Raw genomic sequence first — 23,904 nt, 5'->3', positions numbered from 1 at the left:
CAGGTCTCACAAAAGGTGCCTCTGCAAATTTGCCTATCCTGCACAATGGATGATCTAGATATAGCATTTTACCGGTTATAAAAGTGCATCTACAAATATAATAAAAGTCTAAAAAGCAACTGAAGAAATAACCTTAATAATAAAAACAGAGATGACATTTTAACCAAGAAAATTATTTACTTTTTGTGGGACATTAAGGATCAGAGGAGTCCTTATTTGTTTAGATACATGCACTCCACCTATCTTAGTCTTTAAGCTGCTTGTGAAATTGATTAAAAAAGCAAAACACAAACATATAAAAGAGCAGCATATTTCTTCCTTCCCCCATAACCCACAATCAGTCAGAACATACAATACAGGTCAAAGTCACTAACATTCATCATCCAAGGTAAAAGATACAGTGGAGTGAATTTTCAGGGTGGAAAGGAAAAAAGGAGGAAGGCACTATGATGATGAGCACATGTACTTAAAATAAAAATGACATAGTCTTCTTGTCCTGTATGCTGGGAAACATATTCATGAATCAATATTAAATAGAAGGTTTAATACTCATACCTGAAAGTGAACTTGGCCTTCTGAGATGTCAGCTGTTCAGTGTGCCCAGTGAGATCCATTTCTCCATCTTCAAAAGATAACTGTGTTGCACCCTATTGAGAGAGTCACATTTTGAAATAAAATATATTTTGATGGGTTTGAAACAATAGTTGTATGATATTTGAATCTCCGCTTGAAATGGAAAACAAGAACAAGCAGAAGTATCTCAGCATTCCAGTTGGCAGTGGAAATGAGAGGTTCTGTTCTATATATAGAATGTAAGGCACTCTGCTGTTTCTCTGAGCACTTTGTATCTGAGGTGTTTTCCTTACCGAACAGAGTCCTTCGTGCTTACAATGACTTTCTGGTTTAATACTCTGGGAAGTCCATCATCGTTATTTGCTTTCAGAACTCAAATGCTAACATACTGTACAGTAATCAAGGCCACATGTATTCTACAGTACATTAGGTCTATATTATAGAGCGGCAATCTCCCCTGCCCAAACTTATTTGGCTTGCTGAGGGATTTGGTGAGGCGCCTCCCCTTTCATCTTGTGGTTGTGCCCTAATTCCTCATTTTCTTCCCCTTCCCTGAGTGGCTCATTTCCTCCCCAAATTTACATGGTCCATTGGTGACTCAGATATGCTCAGTGCCTGCCAGGTCAGAACGGAAGGGGATCAGAGAGGAGGAAAACTGATTCTGTTGGTGCCCAGCTCACTTGGCCATCTTGCCCCACAAGTCTAGATTTCCTCTACCCTCATTAGTCGGACAGAGGCATAACATACTCATGTGGCCCCCACAGCGCTCTCCAAGTTAAAGAGACAGTGCAGAAGCTGCAGACTAGAGCTTGCATACCCAAAAAGCTCCTTGGGAACAGAAAAAGCCTTCTGGCTTCCCCAATGCTATTTGCCAGAGGATGAGGGGGAATGGCTGGAGGGAAAGGGTTGTGAAGAATCACCAAAACTCTGGAAGAAAGAAAGTACTTGAAGCTGAATTTTTCTGGTGCTTCTGAGCTCCATAGAGGTACAGATCTGGCCTGAAACTCTCACTTTTTCTGATCCAGAGCCACCTCCTCAGCCAATGATCAACTGGCTGGCTTTGAAGAAACCCAATAGCTTTGGCTCTTCAGTATCTGCTTTTGCAATAGTGCTACAGCAAGGAGAATATTTACGTGGTAAAAGCAGTTTTTTGCAACAACCTCACAGAAAAGAATGTTACGCAGCCATTTGACCAGACACAAAATATGTTGCACACAGGGACCTGGCATTAACGCCAAAGCACTTTGGAAACTATCATTTAACTTTCTGTTCCAGAACCTCATCTTCTTTGTGTTTGCTTTTTTCTTTATTGGGAAGGGGAAGAGGTACCAAAGAGATAAGACCACTGTCAGCTTGTGATGTATTAGCTTTAATGTACTGTACTTCACTGTGACCCTCATGGCAATAATGTAAACAGAGCAAAATCCATAACAAAGACCTTCCTTGGAGAGGTCACTTCTGCCAGCTCTTGTAACAGGAATATAGCTGGAAGATATAAATCTTCAGATGTCAGCACACAAAGAGAATTCAATTCATTGTTTGATCTTAACCAGATAAAAACTAAAGTTAATTTTTTTCCCCAATGGAACACATTCTTCCAGTGTATATTCTTACTGTTACCAAGTTGTCTTCAGATAACCAGAGTGGCAAGGTTGTATGCCAAATCTAAAAACAATAGCAGCTGGACTGGTTATTCTATTTCTCAATAATAAGAGCTTACGGCCTAAGAAGAAACTATGTTATAACTTCCCATTTCTCTCAGAAATATGATTTTGTAAGACTGGTATTATTGAGGTCAATATATATATATATATAGTGTCTCGATGATTTCTATGCCAAGTTGTTCAGTTTATAAGTAACAAGGGAAAAAAAGATGGATTTTTCTTGCAAGCTAAGCTTGGAATTGGTAAATCAAGCTGGGTTTTATCTTGTTCATGAACTATTCTGTAAGTGGAATCTAACATAGCGACAGAATTGTTGCCTAATCTGAATAGAAGTCAGCTCACTCCAATGTAGAATAGCAAAACCAATACAGCTAATAAGAATAAAAGCTATTTTTTGTAATTAAAGTAAGTAAATAACACTGAGTACACAGAGGAGGCAGATATTTTGCAGTCATTTTCATAGTGGAACCACTCTTCAAGGGACAATTCTCTGATAAACTCTGAGAATTCCCTACTCTGTATTATCTCATAAATCAATAAAGCAATCTCAAACAAAGGGTAAGTGATGCAAATCTGACGCACAGTCTCCAAGCGATGACTTCTACTTCCTAGCAAATCCAGCCTTGACGGCAATAAGGTCCACAAGCACACAGACTTAATTAACAGGAATGTACGAGATCTAGCAACTCACTAGTAAAGCAAACCCTATAACACCATGGTAATACTGGTGCTGAAGACGCTCTTGCCTTTGTATAGGGTTGGCAATAGTAACACAAATAGAAATATCAGAATTTGATCTCATACTGCACCTTTTACTCACAAGTATTCCTAGATTTTAAGACATAAAGGACCTTTTGGATCACCTGATCTCCAGCATAACAAAGACCTTAGAACCTCACCCTGTAATTTCTGCATCAAACCCAGTACTTCTGTTTGAGCTGTACTCTCAACTCAAAGACATAAGGCACTCAATCACAACAGTCATCATTAGGAGCTGAAAAATAGTACAAACGCAGCCTTACATATTCAAATCTCTTATTGACAGAGGGAAGGTGGACCAGAACACTGAGTTTACAATCTGAGAAGTGGCATGGAATCTCTTGTTTCAGGGCGATAATCATCAGAAATGGACAGAAGGGAATTCCACATAATACCTCAGCTAACCTGTAGAACTGTACTAGATTTAAGCCCATCGCCTTCTGGCCCAAATGAGAGAATGCTAGCGCATAAGCTTATGGCAACATGAGAACCATTAAAAAAATAATAAATAATCCCACAATAATGCTCCATAGCTGATTTTAGATTTTTGAACAGCAGCAGAAGTAATAACTGTGTCACCACATAATTTACTCAGAGTCAACTGACAGCATAATACAAAAGCACTACAGGTTTTATTTTGCAAATAAGGAGTATAACATGCTAAATCACGTGGTGAAAGGAAAGTCATGAAATTGCACATATCTAAAAATAGGGAAAATATTTTTACTTTCAATTTAAGAAATTTAAAGAAAGTGCTGTTAAAAACCATGTCTTTCAAATTAGAACCAGAAGGGAGAAAACAAGCCTTCTGTAATATAGTCAGCTTTGAAACCTATCCTCTTGGCCAGTCCTGTACAAACACATATAACCCAAGTGCTTGAAAATTTCTTGTATTCCTTTATCTACAGCTCTCAAATTGTGCACGCCTACATGTGCCTGAGAGAGAGAGAGAGAGAGAGCGCGTGTAAACCATTGACTGAGATATATCAGAAATTCTTATCTTTCCTTCTCAACAAAAAATACCATGTTTAGACTTGTTGTACATTACACACAATATTGAAAAGATGTTAGAGATAACCAGGCAAACAGGTGTAAAAATGTTCCATTACAGCGCTAGCATGATAAAATGACTACTTACCTTTTATTGTGATTCTTCAACAGCATTGTGTCTGCATAGTCACACTAGAGAGGAATGCGTCCCCAACCCAGCAATGCTCAACTTCAGAAATATTCAGAGCTCAGGTTATAAAAGGACCCCCAACTACCTCAATTCCTCCTGGTAAACCAAGAATGCTGTAAGATTAGTAGTTACAGGCAATGGGGAAGATGGGCAGACAGTGTGAAAATGCTCATACATCACTCTTGAAAAGCTACAGTTATGACAAGTAACCATAATTTTCTTCTTGTGTTCCAGTCAATGGCAGAGACACAGCGTGGTTTCCTACCTCCACAGGAGTTCTGCCACCATTGTTTTCAATATTAGCATTGAGTGGGTGATGGATAAGCTTGAGGAGGCAGCTGTCGATGCTGCTGAGCTGAGCACTATTCTGTTTTGAGATCTTGAATAAGCCAATGACATTTCTTGTTGGCTCAGTTTGGTGAATTGCTGCACGGACAGGTCAATCTTGACGGGCAAGAAGCAGTACGCATAGGTCTGGTTATTTATCAGGATAAAACAAAGACCCTGACCATCACTGTCATGCAGCCTCCAGCTCCAGATTATAACCAGCTCAGTATTAACCTGTCCGGACAGGACATCGGGAAAGTGGTAACTGTTGAGGACTTGGGCAGCATCATAGACAGTAGTGGAGGATGCTCAAGAGATGTAGACACCTGTATAGCAGCAGCTGCCACCATATTTTTGGCCCTTCGGCAACCTCTGTGGCAATGCCACAACATCAAAGCTTGCTACAAAGTTGCAGATCAATAGAACCTTGGTTATACCAACTTTGTTGCATAGCAGCAAAACACAGCACTGACGAAGTCTGAAGAGCATTGGACTGACATTTTCAATTCTTGTTGTGTTTGCCAACTGCTCCACATTAAGTGTCAGGACGAGATCAGAAATGAGGATATTCTAAGCCAAACACGGCAATTGCCTCCATCATCAGCACTGGTTCGGCTTAGGCAGCTTTCTTGGTATGGACATGTTATTAGAATGGAAGTCCAACTAATTCTGAAGCGTCTTTACCAAAGAATGCCGCTACACAGCTGGAGATCAGGTGGTCACCAAAAGCTTCAGAGGTGCGATAAGATTTCCAGGGATGGACAAACTGAATATCCAGCCAGACTACCGTAAGAACCTATCTAGAGGTCAATCTGGGAGCTGCTCAGTCTGCTAGGCGGCCACATTCCGTTGGGATTTGCCATGATGATGATGGTTCCCAAAACAAGTCTCAGAATCAGATGCTGAGTTGAGAGAGTAGTGCTGTATAAATGTCTGAAGAAAACCCCAGGTGGCAGCCCTGCAGCAGGAACACCTTGCACCTAAAGCATAAGGTGTGCATTTAACACTATCTTTTATCAATCTGAAGAATCCAAATGAATATATGCATCAACTAGGGGAGTTTATGTACATATAGACAAAGCCCAAAGTGAAATATCTTGATTTGGAACGTAATTTTAATTGAAAGAGTTAAAAATGAAAATAGTTATTTGAAGTTCAAGCTTACAGTGCTGCATCCCTTGAGGACACAGGCTTTTATTAACAAAGGAAACGCAGTACCAGAAAATCCTAATCCTAAAAGTAAAAGGTCACAAAGCAGCAGCAGCAGGTTATAGCTCTTTATTTCCTTATTTGGCCAATAACAGCCCTCCTTTCAAGAAAGTTCAGCAGGAGTTCAGATCTTACCAACCTAACAAACAGAAACATGCAAGGAAATTTGTGGGCTTAAAGGGATACTTAGTTTACAAATGCAGGAAATGTATCATCTGTTGCTCTCACAGACAAGTTTAATTACCACATTTAAAAAGTGAACATTTTTAGCAACACTTTCAGGATCAGGAGAGCATTTCTGACAGCCAGAATGAGTTTAAACACCGCAGCACTATTTTTAGCTTTAAAAATAAACACTTTCATAAATATTCCCAAACCAATTAGCAACAGCCAGAAAGTAAAGGTGTTTACATTTAGTTAGGACTAGACCCAACAATTTACAGACTGCACATAAGAAACAAAAGAGCACAAGCCCAATCTACTATCAAGGGGTGAATACAAATTTTCCCTTTTTAATTTTAAAATATTTTAACTTAACCTTAATGTAAATCAGTTGAACCACAGAGACACACGTGCCACTGAGAACTGTTCAAAAACACCTGTTGTACAGCTTTTAAGATTTTGATAGTATGATTCCACGTCTTAATGCATTTCCTCAGAAAAACGTAACATTTTTTCACCGTGTGTGTGTGTGTGTGTGTGTGTGTGTAAAAATCAAAGGAAGCACTCCTTGTTGAATTACAATAACCAGTGTCTTTTATTATTACATTACTACTACAGGTATCAGATCCAAAAACCCTAAAAATATTGGAAAGGGTTCAGAATCCAAACCTTGTCTGTGTTGTCCTGCTGCACATTTAGTGTCCCTAATTCTACAATGGGCCTAATCTAAACCTTGGATGCCAACACTTCTCAGTTTTAGGGTGGAAAAGATAATTGGGAGGAGGTATTCAAACTCAGGACTCCAATCTAAATAACTGATCTCAGGCTCATTTCTAACTACTGCAGCATTATTACTACAAAACTTCTACTGGTATTTTAGGTTTATAGGTCCAGCCCTAATCCAGTAGCATTTAGGCAAATAGTTTAACAACATAAAAGTCTGTATGAAGTAGCTTACAGTTAAATATTACCAGTTGCCTAACTCCGAGTAAATTTTAACTGGTTATTAAGAAAGCACCACAGGGAAAGCTAATATCTATGAACATTAAACAGACATTTACTTTAAATTAAATTAACCATTAGCTATTTCTTCTTCTACAGAGTAAGGATATTTTAAAGCTAGACAATATATTGACTGATGATGTATTTTACAAAATAAGCAGTCAGTTATCAGCAATCTGTTCTTTGCCATCTCTGTAGAAGAAAGGATGCATCAACTAAAAAAAGAAGACATTTTTAAACAGCAAAGAAAAAACACAAGCCTGCTGTGTATTAAATACTTTTGGTGGACTACACAAAAGATTAAACTCATTTAGGTACCAGAAACAAAAACTACTCAAGTCAAGATCAGCATTTCATCTGTTCAGCAAATCTTTCAACATGAGGCTACCACAACCCTGTCTGTCTCTACCCACACAGTAACAAATAAAAGGAGAAAAAAGCTGTCTGAAATAGATGTTTGCAAGCAGAATGTTTAGTACTGCATATGTAGAGCTAAAAGAGGCTTCAAGAGAATTCTGGCTTCATTTTAACACCTTGCTATTTATTTCTTCCACTAAATTCAAACATGAAACTAGTCTCTTGAAAAACAGACAGTCAGAGAAAAATGTATTTCTGAGCATGCTCTTAATTGCAAAGTCCATCTTAAAGATGAAGATGTTGACTGATGGACATCTAATCTGCCATATTTTAACTAATATTTTTAGAACTGTAAATATATATTTTTAAAAGAATGAAACATTCCTAATTGTACAACATCTATTCGTCTAGGAGCCCCATATCATAACTACCATCAAAACATCAACCAGACTCTTTTTTAAATTAGTCAAACTAATGTACATGCCAGTCAATAAAATACTGCTAAACCGAAGGAAAAGATGGCAATATTTTCTACTGGACTTTTCCAATCTTTCCAGAAGTGCTTAATGTAGATGATTCTGCCACCATAAAACGTGATACTTATTTTTAAACAGCCCGCAATACTTCCATTTCACTTACTGATTAAACTATATCATCCTCTTAACCATTCAGAATAAAATTAATTTGAAATGGATAACTGATGGAATTGTGCAGTGTCTACAAATGCAATTAATCACTTGATGAAGATGATTTTAGGGCAGGCATAGGCAACAAATATGAAAACATGAATCTTAAAGCTTCTTTCACTTTTGTCAATTGAAATGTATTCCACTGGACTACTTGATATGATTTGGGAAAGTAGAATGAGGCCAGTTGGTAGATTGATTAAGCAAAGGGCTCATTTTAAAAAAGTAGAAAAAATGTACTTCTTCAGGTGTTCTTAACAGAAGTGATCTGATGTTTAGTAACTATGTTTAGGCCATATATATTTTGACTTCCAGCAACATGTGGTAAGTCGAGAAATGGTGACAGCAACATTTCCCCCCCACGACTACACAGGGATTTCCTGAATGTCTGCAAGTGCCACTAGAGGCTCCAATTCAATAAGACAGTTCCTAAGCATCTGCTTAGGTAATCAGTGGGACTACTCATGTGCTTAAAGTTAAGCATGTGCTTAAGTACCTTGCTGAATTGGTGCCAGGATAAGAACTGGGAAAGGGAAGGAAAGAGGTAATGGTTAGGAACACCTGTTATGGTACCATCATCAAAATAACACTGGAAAACTTGACAAAAGGGGGCAAGGGGAGAGGAAACAAAAATTCAAATGAAAAAAACTTATTGGATGCAAAAAAAAAAAAAAACGGAAAAAAATCCTGCCCTTATTTATTTTAAAATATCTTAATCTGGGTTTAGTTATCAGTTTGGGTTTGCACACGTTCTTTGTGAGTTTTCTCTATTATAAGTATTAATCACTATGGTCAGTAATTTTAAATTCTAAATTAATAAAATTATACATATTGTGACAGGGCAAGGCCAGATGGCTATAGAAAAGTAGCAGGAGATAGATATATTATCTCCAGGCTAAACAAATCCCTGGTACCAGGATAAATTAAATGGCAGCTGCTCCAGGTCAGTTAAGACACCTGGCGCCAATTAAGAACTTTCCAGAAGGCAGGGAGAAGGCTAGGTTGACTGGGACACCTGAAGCCAATCAGGGACTGGCTGAAACTAGTTAAAAGCCTCCCAGTTAGTCAGGTGGGTGTGGATGTCAGGAGCTGTGGGAGGAAGTTGTGCTGTTGGAGAGACTGAGCAGTACACACCATATCAGGCACAAGGAAGGAAGCCCTGAGGTAAGGGTGAAGTGGAGCCTGAGGAAGGGGGGGCTGCTGTGGGGAAGTAGCCCAGGGAATTGTACATGTCATGTTTCTAAAAGGTCAGCTACCATAGCTGATACTATTAGGGTCCCTGGGCTGGGGCCTGGAGCAGAGGGTGGGCCTGGGCTCCCCTGTCCACCCCCCCTCCCCCAATTAATCACGGAGACTGGGATACAACAGAGACTGTGCAAGGAAGGATAGCTTCTCCTCACCTCCCTTGCTGGTTTATGATGAAAATGGCTCAGTAGACTGTGACCCTTGTCTCTAGAGAGAGAAGAATTACGTGGAGGGTCACAGCGAGCCTCTGAGGCTAGTGAAATCTGCCAAGAAATGTGGGACCCATAGACACAAGGACAGAGCTTTGTCACAATATACAGTATGTTAGATATCTTTTAAAATTAAACCATGCTGTCATTGGAAAGTTTCTGCTACAGTAAAAACTCTACACAGCTATACTGCACAAGGGCCAATGTAAATATTTGAAAATTCAGGCATTGCATCATGACACTTGCAGAAATAATCATAACATGAAAAGCTGGATAGAGGCTGCTTTATATCTCACCCTAAAATACTGAAGGCCAGAGAAATACTGTTCTGTGTACATTTGAATGTAGTATAACAATGTGTATCTTAAAGATCTTTGTACAGAACTATACAAAATCTGAGATGGTGTAGAAATAATAATATTTGAGCTCCTTCAAAGGAAAGGGATTATGATGCAAGTGAAGAGTAAATTATGCATTTAAACAGATTTAAGTAGAGCAGGGATCATTTCAGGCCTGGAGAATTGTAACTAGTACACACAGCATTGGTCTGCCATCAAACTGTATAAAAGCTGCCAGGGCAATGAAACACAAGGCCTCAGCACCAAAATCAAAGGCCTCTTAACACTTAAGGTAAAGGACATTCTCCATTAGCTGTAATAGTATTAGGGTTCACACCTTTTTTAGTCAGTTGCTTTCTGAGGGAGGCGAGGAAGAACAGACAGAGCAAATTCTAGTGTAATTAAGCGCAGGGCTCAAAGGAAGAGAAAAATCAATACTAATATTGGTGAACATCTTCAGAAATGATGTCACATCACTCCTCTGTACATAAAACATGTCATGACTTAAGTCCAGGGCTTGAGACTTGAGAGCTTCCAGGGCTACACATGAGCAGTCTCCAGGGTGGTATAAAAGCTGCCTTTTATAAGCCTTGCAAAGGATACAAGATATTGGGATTTGAAGCCATTACTGGTTTAAGGCCAGGTCTACACTAGAAAATTAGGTCAGCATAATTTAGGGTTGCCAGGCTTCTGGTTTTTGACCAGAACGCCTGGTCGAAAAGAAACCCTGGTGGCTCCAGCTGGCACTGCCAACCGAACCATTAACTGTCCGGTTAGCAGCACAGCGGGGGCCTGGCGCTAAGACAGGCTCCCTGCCTGCCCTATCTCCTCATGGCTGCCGGAAGCGGCGGCCAGGTCCCTGCAGCCCCTAGATGCAGGCGTGAGGGCAGCTCGTGGCACCTCCCTGGCAGCCCATGCATCTAGGGGCTGCAGGGACCTGGCGGCCGCTTCCAGGTACTATGGTAAGCGCCTCCGGGACCCCACACCTGCTCCCAGCTTCAAGTCCCCCCTGCATCCAAACGTCCTCCCAGAGCCCACACTCCCACCCCAATACTCTGTCCTCTCCTGCACCCCAAATCCCTCATCCTCTGCCCCAGAGCCCTGATCCCCCCCTGCACCCCAACCCCATGCCCCATCCCGAAGCCCTCTTCCACACCCTGAACCTCTCATTTCTGGCCCCACCTGGAATCTGCATCCCCAGCCCAGAGCCCATACCCCCACCCCACACCCCAACCCTCCCCCGCCCCAGCCTGGGATGAAGAAAAGGAAACATTTGTGGAAAGAAAAAAACATAGCAGCTGTTCGAAGTTGCTCAGGGATTTGGAAGATTAAAATAAATCTCAGGAAGATAGAATGGGCCAGTCGTGTGATTATATGGATCTAAGGGTATGTCTACACTACGAAATTAGGTCGAATTTATAGAAGTAGGTTTTTTAGAAATCGGTTTTATATATTCGAGTGTGTGTGTCCCTACAGAAAATGCTCTAAGTGCATTAAGTGCATTAACTCGGTGGAGTGCTTCCACAGTACCGAGGTAAGCGTCGACTTCCGGAGTGTTGCACTGTGGATAGCTATCCCACAGTTCCCGCAATCTCCAGAAATGAGATTCAAAAGTTTGCGGTTCTTTTCCTGTCTACCTGGCCAGTGCATCTGAGTTGAGAGTGCTGTCCAGAGCAGTCACTATGGAGCACTCTGGGATAGCTTCCGGAGGCCAATACCATCGAATTGTGTCCACAGTACCCCAAATTCGAACCGGCAAGGCTGATTTAAGCGCTAATCCACTTGTCAGGGGTGGTGTAAGGAAATCGATTTTAAGAGCCCTTTAAGTCGGAAAAAAAGGGCTTCATTGTGTGGACAGGTGCAGGTTTACATTGATTTAATGCTGCTAAATTCGACCTAAAGTCCTAGTGTAGACCAGGGCTAATAAGCAGAGGTGTGTAATTAGACCTACAGAATTTTTTTAAATAAGACTATCTTTCCACAGTTAGAAGCCTGCACTATATCACATACTAGATCAGCAAACTAACTGCAGAAAGAATTGTTTTGTTTTTTTTAAATGGGATGCATGCTAACGGAGAAAGCAGAAGAAAAATTAAGTAATTATTCAAAATGTATAAATCTATAATCAATCACTCACCCTAAGTGCTTCAAGAAAAAATAAAAATAAGACCTAAGGCAGAAGTCTTATGGATAATAAAAACTGCTCTATCTTTGAGCAACATAGATTTTACTTTGTAGATTTTTGAGCTTGTGTAAATAAAGCACTGAAAGCACTGCTAAGAGCCAGATATCACATGGGCAGGCACTGTGGATGGTTCCAGCTGTGCAAATGTACTTTTTTAATTTTAATACCTTATTTACCTTTTGGTCTTTTAATTAATTTGAAGTGGATTTAGTAGAAATGTGCTAGATTAACAGCCCTGCAAATCCATGACTTAATTTATTTATGGAAAATATGTACCAACACTAAACAGTGCAAGACAGTGAAGAACCAGGTATTATGAGTTTAAATTTACTGTTCCCACTGCTTCCCGCTTTTGGACATGAGAGGTTTGTATTCAAGTATGGTGCATAACCTTTGGACATTTGAGTTCCCACCAGAGTTGTTTTGGAGCATTCACATGGGAACAAAGATCACTCCGAAACTACGTTGGCTCCATAAACACTTACCTCTTTCCCAGCTGGATGGGAATTCCCTTGGGGCAATAAATAAGTGCAAAAATTAGCATTAAAACTCACATATTTCTGCCAGGAAATCCACCAATTGGTCTCAGAGCAAATGAACAAAACTTAATGTCATCGCCTTCCAGCCTGACATGCTACCTCCAGCCCCTCAAAATCCAGAGCCCCAAACACTGTTTACATGAAGGACTTTCCCGCTGAGTGCATGGGGGAGGAGAAACAGGAAATTATTCTGTCATGTTGCCCACTCTGCACTTGTATTAGTTTTGGGTACTTTGTGCTCATTTTCCTTTGCTCCCCACTGTAATATAAAGCAGTGTCTTTGAATTTAAAGGCATAGAATGGAGCATGTTATTTGAGAAAAAACATATGTATAATACATCTAGAGACATATCAGTTAGAGAGGGTGGATAGTCTATTTCCAGTTTGTGACATCTGTCCATTAAACAACAGAACTAAACTTGGTAGTTTTTATCCTCCACTTTTGTTTATTATTATTTGCATCTTGGCACTAAGACAACCTTAGTTCATTTTCAGCATTTGCACAAACTGCAAATAAATTTGCTTGTAAGACTTTAGCAATGAAAATTAGTGGAAGGGTGCTCAGAATATTCACACTGGAAATCTATATTTTATCTATCTAGTATATTTACAACTAGTATATTTGCAATTGAATGGTTTACATTAACAATATGTATGCATATAACATGACTTACCAAAAAACAATAAGTTTATTTTATTTCCTGCACTTCAGATATACAGTAACTCCTTGTGGTATTTATGTTCCTGAAAAATGGAACTTTAAGCAAAACGATGTTAAGTGAATCCAATTTCCCAATAAGAATTAAATGTAAATAAGGGGGGGCGGGGGAAAGGTTCCAGGGAAACTTTTTTCACTAGACAAGAGACTATATATGTATATATGTGTGTGTATGTATATATATATATATATATACACACAGTAAGTTTTAAACAAACAATTTAATACTGGTACACAGCAATGATGATTGTGAAGTTTGGTTGAGGTGGTGGAGTCAGAGGGTGGGATATTTCCCAGGGGATGCCTTACTGCTAAATGATGAACTAGCACTGGGCTGAGCCCTCAAGGGTTAACCCATTGTTGTTAATGTAGCCTCACACTCTACAAGGTAGCACGAATGGAGGAAGGGGAGCCAGCATGGCAGACAGAGACCCACTCCATGTGTGTGAGAGAGAAATGCGCATTGCCCCTTTAAGTACGCTAACCCCACTCTAAGTGCATTGCCTTTTTAAGTAAATCAGCAAGTTGAGACAGAAGCTGCTGCCAGGAAGCTCCCTCTGTCCTGAGCCCTGTCCTGTCCCCATCTGCTCTATGGAAATGGGGTAAGTGGGGTGCAGAAGCAGGGGGGAGGGGGACACCCTGACATTAGCCTCCCTCTTCCCCCTCCTCTCCCCCCCTGTCCTGCACAGCAAGCAGGAGGCTCATGGGAGCAGCTCCAAGGCAGAGGGCAGGAGCAGCACATGGCAGTGGGGGGAGGGACAGCTGAATTGCTGGCAATTGATAGCCTGCTGGGCGGCTGCCACACAGGGAACTTAGGGGAATGGGGAGCTGACGGGGGGCTGCCGGTCCACCCTGGTTCCAAGCCCCCACCAGCTAGCTGCAATGGGCTGCTCTTCCTGCAAGCAGTGGACAAAGCAGACGGCTGCCAAACGACGTTATAAGGGAGCATTCCACAACTTTAAACGAGCATGTTCCTTAATTGATCAGCAACGTAATAACAAAACAACATTAACCAGGACGGCTTTAAGTGAGGAGTTACTGTACTTTTTTCTTTGTATTTCTGCCACAAGCAGCAGAAAACACCACTAAATGGCACTATTTGGGAACGGTACTTTTCTTTGGCTCGATAGTATTTGGAGGGTGGGGGAAAGTTGATTCCTGGGCTATGTCTACATTACTGCTTATGTCAGTATAATTTATGTCGCTCAGGGATATGAGTTACACCAATATAAGCACCGGTGTAGACAGTGTTATGTTGGCAGGAGAAGCTACTGCCACTCACAGAGGTGGTTTTATTATGTTAACAGGAGAGCTCTCTCCCGTCGGCATGAAACATCTTTACCATACACCGTGCAGCTGCGCCGCTGCAGCGCCATTATGTATAGACAAGATTTGAAAACTACAAGTCTACAGTTTGGTTTCTTTGTCAGTTGTGCAAAGAGTAATAGGTCACATCCCTTTTAAAAATAATCACTAAAAGCACTATACAAATCAAATCAGGATTATTTCTTTATCAAAATTTTATTTAATCTAGTTAATGTTCTAAATTGCATCTGTGCAATCATGCATGCTATTGCACATCTCCAATCACTGAAAAATTGAGTCCAAATTTTAGTACTACCATACGAGACTAAAGAAGGAATATTTTCAAAATTACATACAGTTACATGGAAAAATCTTTACAAATTTAGTTAGTAGTGACAAATTAAAATCTAAACCCTTTAACAGCAACCAATGTGCATTCAGTGCAATCTGAAATGCCTCAAAGTACACTTATATTCTGAAAACTGATTGTACAAATGACAGCTTAGCGTTATATCTTTATTCCCTTCCGTTAACCCATTGTCAAATTTAGCTGAATTTCACAGTCAAACAAATTCCTTTTTTTTTTTTTTTTTTTTTTTAAACACACTCACAAGCTTATTCTGGTATCTGAAAATCAATAGTGATGGTGCTAAAAGCATTTATCTGAAACCACCCCCTCACCATAAACTGCAGTGAGCTTGGTTTTCAAATGTCAAAATCCAAACCAGCACCAGTTTTGCCCATTATTAAAATTTCAAGGTATGTATTTTTTTTTTGTTTGCACTTCACACCAATGATTTCAATTCTAAAATCAGACACAGCTTAACACTTGTGACGCACAAAATAGCGTGGCCTGCTTTTCTACTGTTCTGTTAGTTCTGCATTGCTGAGAAGAAGAATATCTCGTCTTTCAGGCACATCATGTCTTCAACACCTAATATCCTATAGCGAAGGAGGGCAAAAGTTAGGCCCTGACTACATGAGAAAATTGTGCTGATTTAGCTAAATTGGTTTAGAAGCTAAGTCAGGCCTGGGCTACACGGGGCGTGGGGGTGGGGTCCCGAACTAAGATATGCAACTTCAGCTATGCTATTCGCGTAGCTGAAGTTGAAGTATCTTAGCTAGACTTACCTGGCCATCCGCACGGGGGAGAGTCGACTGCGGCGGCTTCCCCGTTGACTCTGCTTACTCCTCCTGCCAAGGTGGAGTACCGGCGTCGATTCGGGGATCGATTTATCGCGTCTAGATGAGATGCGATAAATCGATCCCCGATAGATCCATCACTACCCGCCGATCCAGCGGGTAGTGAAGACGTACCCTTAGTTATATCAGCTCAATCCCCTGGTTGGGGATGCCTTTACTTTGTTTTAAAAGTCCCTTATATTGATTTAGGTTCAGTTGGTAAGGAAGTGACGTGGCCAATTGTCAATAAACTCAGCAGATAAAACTTGGAAATGATAAGAAGCAGACAGCATGGCCCTGACCTTCCAGTATAGAGAGGCTATTTTACATTATATCGCTAGCAGATTATGGTCCTATACCTGGCCATGGAAGGATAAACTCAGTGTATAGGTTTATCTAACGCTGATGCCATAGCTCCTATACCATCTGTTCTTCCCCGTCACCAATGTAGGAATTGTGGCCTACGGAACAAGGCACAGCCAAGGTGTCCCTCTACACCACTGACCCCTGTCTGCAGTATCAGCCTCTCGGGTTAAGGTTGAGAACGGCTTTCTATTTAAAGGTCAGGTTTTCTAAGTCTCTAAAATTTGCATGCTTACTTGGATTGTCTTGAAATTTCCTGTGCCTCCTGGGGGTACTTCGTAGTGTTAGTGGGGAAAATTTTGAGTCATTGGAGCAACGAAAATCAACAGGTTTTCATAACTTCTTTTCAGAACACTTGAGGCTCAAACCATTGGTCTGACTGTCCCCCAATTAATGTCAGTCACTCAACATTTCTCTGAGCTAGTGTATGGCACCCACTCTCACTTTAGGGAAGCAATATTGAAAACATTACTAAAGGAAGAGTTTTGTGGACCCGGGCCTAAGTGAATTGCTCAGTGCCACACAGGAAGTCTGTCATGGAGCAGGGAATTGAATCCAAGGTCCCAACCACTGGATCATCCTTCCTCTCATGCCTACCTCATAAGTATTCACTTGGGGGTGGGGGGGTAGACTGCAAACTTATTTGCTCTTCAGTAGATTCAGGCACTGAGTTAATGAAAGATTTATCAGCTCACTTCAACGCAAGTAGCTTATCTGTAACACATTAAGCATGATCCCCATAGACATTTACAGTTTAGCCCTTACCTCCCAATTATAGAAGAGGCTTCAGTCTCACAAGAAATTAAAAAAACTAGAGCTAAAAAAGCCCCCCAAAGTTATATCTGGACATAAGGACAATAAAAAGCTTCACAACATTTCCCAGTACAGTACACAAATCCCCAGGGTCCCAAGCTTTTCTTTATTCTGCACCAGGATATGGGAAATGTAAAGCCAGCCAATACCTCCGTTAACTTTGTGGATGTACATTGCTTGTGAAAAAAAAGTATTTCCCGTTAAACGCTAATATATTGAACACATTCATATTTGCAGAATCTATCCTCAAAGACACATGAATTCCTCAAAAAAGAAATTCACCAAATGTGATCTTCCTGGCCTAGTGTGCACACGGATAACTGGGTATTGAGCAAAACTTGCAGGAGAACAGGACATAAACATAGGGATAAATTTTTGAAGTGGAAGGACACAATTCACTTTTAGCCTTACTGGGGCTAAATAAAGAAAACAACCAATAAAACATTTATTTAAGTCCAGAGCAGTGTTAAATAGCCTCCATATCAAATCACAAATTCAAGGTTAGCCCTTGTCAACCTAACCCATAGCATTCAGCCCATTTTACGAGGTGGAATGAGGGTACATCAGTCTGCAAAAACTTATGCTCTTCCTCCAGTCTAATAGTGTCCACCAGTTGATCTCCTGGGTCTCACATTTAGCGCTGGGAGGTTTGAGCCTCTCACCCACATAGGACCCCAGCTATAAGCCGTGTTTTAATTATTAACTCACTTACAAACTTACAACATTTAAATCCTATTCTTACTCTTTATTAACCTAAATCTGGGCCTCCAAAATGTGGCGAGGAAGGCAAAAAAGTCCACTGGACGGACATCTTGCCAATCCTGCACTGAGAGAAAACTTCCTTCCTGATCCCAAAAGCTGGCAGTCAGATCCGCAGCACCAGTTCAAGCTACTCCTCCATCATAAAAGTGTGAGGGTGGGGCAGCAACAAGCAACCGCAGCAGATTGCACGCTGCACACCTTATGGACTTCATATACAGGAAAGGGAAAGGTATGGGAGACAATCAGCTACCCCCAGCCTAAACAATGGCAGTGGGGAGAGGTAGAGAATACTCACCGCTTACCACCACTTAGGCAAGATATCCATCTATAGCTACTCAGGGAGAGGGAGAAGCCCTAGAGTAGACAGTCATGCCCCTCTTTTCAAGACTCCTGTGGGTCTCTCCCCCCTGCAAGTCCAATCAAACATTCTCCTTGGTTAGAGTGGAGGAAGGAGGGGAGTTTAAGACAGCCAACACAATACAGGTATAATAAGGGTTAAATGAAAGCCTGAATCCCTTCGAAGAATTAAGGATTGCCATTTAAACGTAAGAAAACATACTGCCCTAGATAGAGATCTTGATCTTGATCCTAATCCTCAATGGGAACGAAGGCAACTCTGTATCATTTTAATTCTGTACAATTCAATTTTAGCATTTTAATTTTGTACAATTCTGTATACAAATGTGCAATATTCTAAACCTCATTTTAAGATCTGAAATTGCAGCTGTGGTGTTACACTACATTTATGAGTGGATATTTATAATAAATCCATAGGAATTGACTCACATGACTAAGACATTAATACTACTGGCTTATCTTAAATCCACAAGGTAATTTAAAACACAAAGAGCAATCACCTGAGAGAAAATTTCTAACAAATCCTTTTGAATCCATGAAGGTATTTTCAACCTCTCTCAGGATTTAAAAATACACTAGAAAATAACCTTTTGTAAAATACCTTTGGTTTTATGTTAATTATTAACTGCTTTTTGAAGTAATAACCTGGGTGAGTAAATAATTTGACAGCATGGTGGTATAAATTGCAATGGAAAAAGCAAAATAATTATTTTATGAAAAAAATGATTGAGAGAAGCTAAGGTGCATTGAAATTTTTTAAGCAAAGACAGATCATCAGATGGAAATTCACTGGGAACAAACCAGCACAGCAATAATAAAGCCACATAGATTAATTAGGGTTGAAATACTATAACAAGCAGAGTCTTGCATAATATCTCCTACTGGTAAACATTATAAATACAAAGGGACCAATCACAAGTACTGCAAGACCTGGTACTAATGCGCCTGATTTCTAATTAATTTTGGGAAAATAACAACATGATCCCCATCGCTAACTTCATTTTCATATCATACAGGTATGTTTGACTGAAATCACTTCTTTGGGATTATAGAAGGGTTTAATTGCACTATAGCTCTAAACTAATAGAGCTGCATCCTTAATTGCAAGAGCAAGGGTCAGGGAGTAGATTGTTGCTGCTTAGGTAAGCATGACAAGTGACATGAGCAAATGAGTACTATTCGATATGAGAGACAATAGAACAGGTTATTAGATCTCCTATTTCTTATGTACCTCCCTACACAAACATGCAAAGTTCTATGGCCCACTGGTCTCCCATTGGTCAGACAGGGAAATAAGAGAGCTGTCAGGATAGTTAGTAATAAAATGGGCTTCCAGCAGCAGTATCTGTTTTTTAAGTAAATGTTACCACTTATAGTGGTGGTTTCCTGTAAAGAAGATATCCCCAGAAGCATGTTTAGTACAGACGTCTGTGATACAAAGTGAAAGGCAACATCTAATCTATCTCCGCTAGCGCCATTAACTCGTTCCATCATCTCCCCACGCTTCTGTAGGAGATCTTCAAGCTGGTTTCAATTTCAATGGAAACACATCCACTGTGACAGAGTAACCCTCTTTTCTTTGCTTCCTTCAAATAAGGGATAGTCATATCTCAGAGACGCAATGAACTTCATAGTACAGCCTCCATTACCAACATTCTGGCTCCATATAACATCATCAAACCAAATTCCTAATCTGTTGTTAGTAGGTGTTGACTAAATTGTCATTCTATCAACTTGGTCTTTCCACACTTAAATCTCAGTCGAAACAAATCACTTCATGACAGTCAGTCAAACTCCATGTGAGGATCACCTTAACTAATGCACTGACTGTATAATAATAAAAAGCCTTATATCTGAGTAGCATATAAGACTGCTGCTCGTGTTAACATGTTTGTGATTTTCTGTTCAGGTTCCATGAAGTGCTATGACATTTTTTTAACTAGATGCAGGTAGCTATATTTTGGTCAGCTTCTTAGGCCACATCTGAGAAATTCCACTGACTGCTAAATGTACCTAAGACGTTGGGCTGTGTTCAGCATAACGAATGCTGTAGTCCAGTGTAGGGTTGGCAGGCATCTGGTTTTCGACCAGAACACACAGTCGAAAAGGGACCCTGACAGCTCTGGTCACCACTGCTGACCGGGTTGTTAAAAGTCCGGTCAGTGGCACAGCGGGGCTAAGGCAAGCTCCCTGCCTGCCCTGGCTCTGTGCAGCTCCCGGAAGCAGCTGGCATGTCCGGCCCCTAGGCACAGGGGCAATCAGGGAAGCTCTGCACACTGCCCCCACCCCGAGTACCACCTTCGCAGCTCCCATTGCATGGGAACAGTGACCAATGGAAGCTACGGGCGCGGGCAGCATGCATCGCACAGAGCTACCTGGTCCCTCCGCCTAGGGGCCAGCAATGCCGGCCGCTTTTGGGAGCAGCGCAGAGTCAGGACAGGCAGGAAGCCTGCCTCAGCCCTGCTGCGCCACCGACTGGGAGACGCCTGAGGTAAGCACCGCCCAACTGGAGCCTGCACCCCAAACACCCCCTGCTCCGGGTCAGAACCCCCCTCCTACACCCTGAACCCCTCATTTCTGGCCCCACCCCAGAGCCTACACCCCCACCGCCTGCCCCAGCCCAGTAAAAATGAGTGAAGGTGAGGGAGAACAAGTGACGGGGGGAGGGAGGTGGGCTGGAGTGAGCAGGGGCGAGGCCTCAGAGAAGGGGCGAAGCAGGGGGCGGGTCAGGGGTGTTCGGTTTTGTGCAATTAGAAAGTTGGCAACCCTAGTCCAGTGACAATTTCCTTTCCCTGCTGCAGACGAAAGTCGAAGTGTTACTGAAGTAAATGGAAGAAGAGTATGCCATTAATATCCACTAGTTTGCAAACTACCTTGGTCTGAAGTGGTTTTTTTTATACTTTTTGTCTGCTTGTTTATATTTTTAAAATCAGTTCATTCCTGGCAATAGCAGAAGAGAAAAGAAAGCATGGCAGCTTAAAGTTCAAAGTAGCTCCTAGAACCTAAGTATGGTCACTTAGTGCAGGTGTGCCAGGGAAAGGTAGGGTTGATTGAAAGATTTGTTTTGCACAGAGGAAGTAATGAGTAATGACATGATATAACGAGCACATCTTCATACAGAAATTAAAATCCATCCAAAAAAAACCCACACTCCTCACTTTCAACATGCAACCCAAATGTAATGCACACCCTTCCACTTCCTCAAAATCTTACTGCTAAACTTTTACTTCAGAAGCCTGTAATCTAGTACCACCTTAAAAAGTTTTCACAGTCAGAGTTTAAGTTTTGCCTGTGACTGAGGAATATGATGGGTGGATGTTGGAAGTGACAAGGAGTCTGAGACTGAGTACTTATGATGCTTAGAATGTGGATTGAAGTTCATCTTAACTATTAAAGTTGCCATAACTGGTGATTTCCTTGATTTGTAATGACTATGTTGATAGGAAATTAACTTATATTTAAGGTTGCTTAAGTTAAAGTTTGTGTGTGTGTGAATTATTTAGGTTTTAAAACTTCAGATTAATAAGCTTATACACAGCACATAGTGCAGTTTTGTTTATCACTTGATTATTTCAAATATTATTACTTACAGATAAACCAAACATGAATTATCCAGGTCTGATTATAATTAGAAATACTTCACAGGCAGAACTGCTGAAAGAACAACAACATGTCTATACACCTATTGGAAAACAAGAATATCTATGCTAAACTAATTGAAACAAACACCTGGTAAAAATAAATTAGCTAGTAGAATGTTTTGTGCACTGAGGTCACACATTAAAGCTTCCCCACTTTGCCTCATGGAATTGTAAGGCATTTCCCACAGATCTTTTTAATAGTATGAACAATTGATTTCGGGCTATTGTACTTTGCTTGCAGTTTTGCTTATAGTGAACACTATAGTTTCTATTTATCTGCATAAATAATAGCCTACAAAAGTCACTGTAGTATGTGAATGCCTTCCATGTATTTAAAAACTATAAGTAAAAATATTATCTCTCATGCTTTCTTCCCAGTGTGTAGGAGAAACAACTTAAATACTTCGTATGTGTGTATTTAACACACACACCCCTTATTTAACAAAAGCCAAGACAAAGGATTTAGTTTTGCATTTTTACTTCTGAATGGGCAAGGGATAGTAGTCACTCACTCCACAGTCCAGGTCCCTAGTCTAAGATCCTGTCAAAGTTCTCTCTCTCTCTCTCTCTCAATCAAGGTTCGAGAGTGCAGGAGTTTCATATTTCTAGGGCAATGTAACATCCAGTGGAAGTCACAGTCACGGAGGGAAAGGCACTAATCTCAAGTAGTTGGGTATAATCCCACTGAATGCTTTGAAATTCAGCTCAGAAACCTAGTATGGGACTCTGTATTCAATAGGGAATAGCTAATACAGAGAACTAAGGCAATGTGATCATGCTGAACTGTGTGGCTAAGTAGACAGACTGCTGCATTTTGTACCAACTGGATCTTTTTGAGGGTATGTGGTTTCACTCCTAGATATAAATTGCAATAAACAAGCCTGAAGGTCATGAACGCATGGCTATGTCTGAGCCCCATATCAAGGGGCACAATCTTCTAGCAAATCAGACTTAAGTGGATCTTTGTGTCATCATGGCTATTCATACATCAACAGCAACAAGCAGTCCAATAAGACCCCAATACAGCGGACCAACTTAAAAGCCTGAACACAGATGCTGTTGAAAGTGAGGGATAATAAAGAGGCAGCCAAATTCTTTAAGTTCTTCTCTCTGCTTGTAAAAACACCTCAATCTTGCCTGATTTTGTCTAGGTAATGAGATAGTTGGGAGATAATGTTGCTTACATTGGACTAAAGATGTTGACCCCTGTGTCACCTGCAACTTCAGCCCAATAACCCGAAGTGGCAGAGGTCTTTCCCATCAAACTGAACCTAGAGGTGCATTATGGACAACTGTTCCTCCACTTCCAAAGGCCTCACCAGCCCTTCCATTGGCTTCATACAGATGATGAATAATATAAAGGAGGAAAGAACACAGCCTTGTGGGACTCTGCAGGTGAGGGCTTTAGAGGTGGAGGAACAGTTGCCCATAATACACCTCTAGGTTCAGTCTGATGGGAAAGACCTGAGCCACTTCAAGTTATTTCCTGTTCACCTTCCCAACCACTTGAAGGCAGGGCAGGAGTATTTGATAATCAATGGTATCAAATGCCAGAGAACTAACACAATGAGCATGAATGTCCCTCCCTCCTCTGTAGACAGGAGGTGGTCATCCACAAGAACAACACGGACTGTATCTGTACCATAGTCTTGTTGGAAGCCTGATTAAACAGGAGTCTGTATCTTGACTGCTGGTGTTGAGAAGCTAGCAAAAACCAGTCTGCAATTAGCTTGCTTCTAAAATGGAGGCTGGTAGCAAGTAGTAGTTTGGGAAGTAATTAGTGCCAAGCAATTAATACTTTTCAGTCTATTGCACATTTTAGGGTGGTGATAGATCACCTTTGCCAAAGGAAGCATTGATTCTCTCAGCTAGTAAGATTATTTGCTTTTGCTATCCAAGATAAACAGGTGTCAAAGTCATCAGTGGAGAACCCAAATGCCATCAATGCTTCAAGACTACTATTTGTGAGAGTGAGCTGAATTCTTGAAAGAAGGACATGGTGCTTCTTGTCCTATGTTCAGCTTGTTGTTCTTGGGTGGCCCATGAAGCCATCCTGGATCTGACAGATCTAATCTGTGCAGAATAAAATAATTCTTCACTCTAAGAAATGTGGAGTTCAGGGGCTGAGTGGAGGCAGTCCAGAAATTGTACTGCTTGCTCATTCCTCCGCCTCTAGAATGGGCAAAGTTTTGTAATTTAGGAGTCCTAGGGCTTGTCTACACTGCACCACAGTGTAGACTACATGGGTGTGAACTGCAGAGCGCATTAAATTGCTGTGCTCAAACTGCCCTGCGTGAACACCACTGATGCGAAATAAAACAGGACTAC

The 23,904-nt window shown here is 40.9% G+C and overlaps 1 protein-coding gene across 4 annotated transcripts in view; it reads right to left on the bottom strand.

Annotated features, from left to right (window-relative positions):
- Positions 1-23,904, bottom strand: part of PARD3B (par-3 family cell polarity regulator beta) — a 616,262-nt gene that overhangs the window by 330,021 nt on the left and 262,337 nt on the right. For all 4 annotated transcript variants that reach the window (XM_037913130.2, XM_037913131.2, XM_037913132.2 and 1 more), the window contains one exon: positions 556-647. In XM_037913130.2, coding sequence (XP_037769058.1) covers positions 556-647 — 92 coding nt within the window. The remainder of the gene's footprint in view (positions 1-555; positions 648-23,904) is intronic.

This window comes from Chelonia mydas, chromosome 11 (genome assembly GCF_015237465.2).
Source record: "Chelonia mydas isolate rCheMyd1 chromosome 11, rCheMyd1.pri.v2, whole genome shotgun sequence".
NCBI lineage: Eukaryota > Metazoa > Chordata > Testudines > Cheloniidae > Chelonia > Chelonia mydas.
This window is presented reverse-complemented; position numbering and strand designations above follow the sequence as displayed.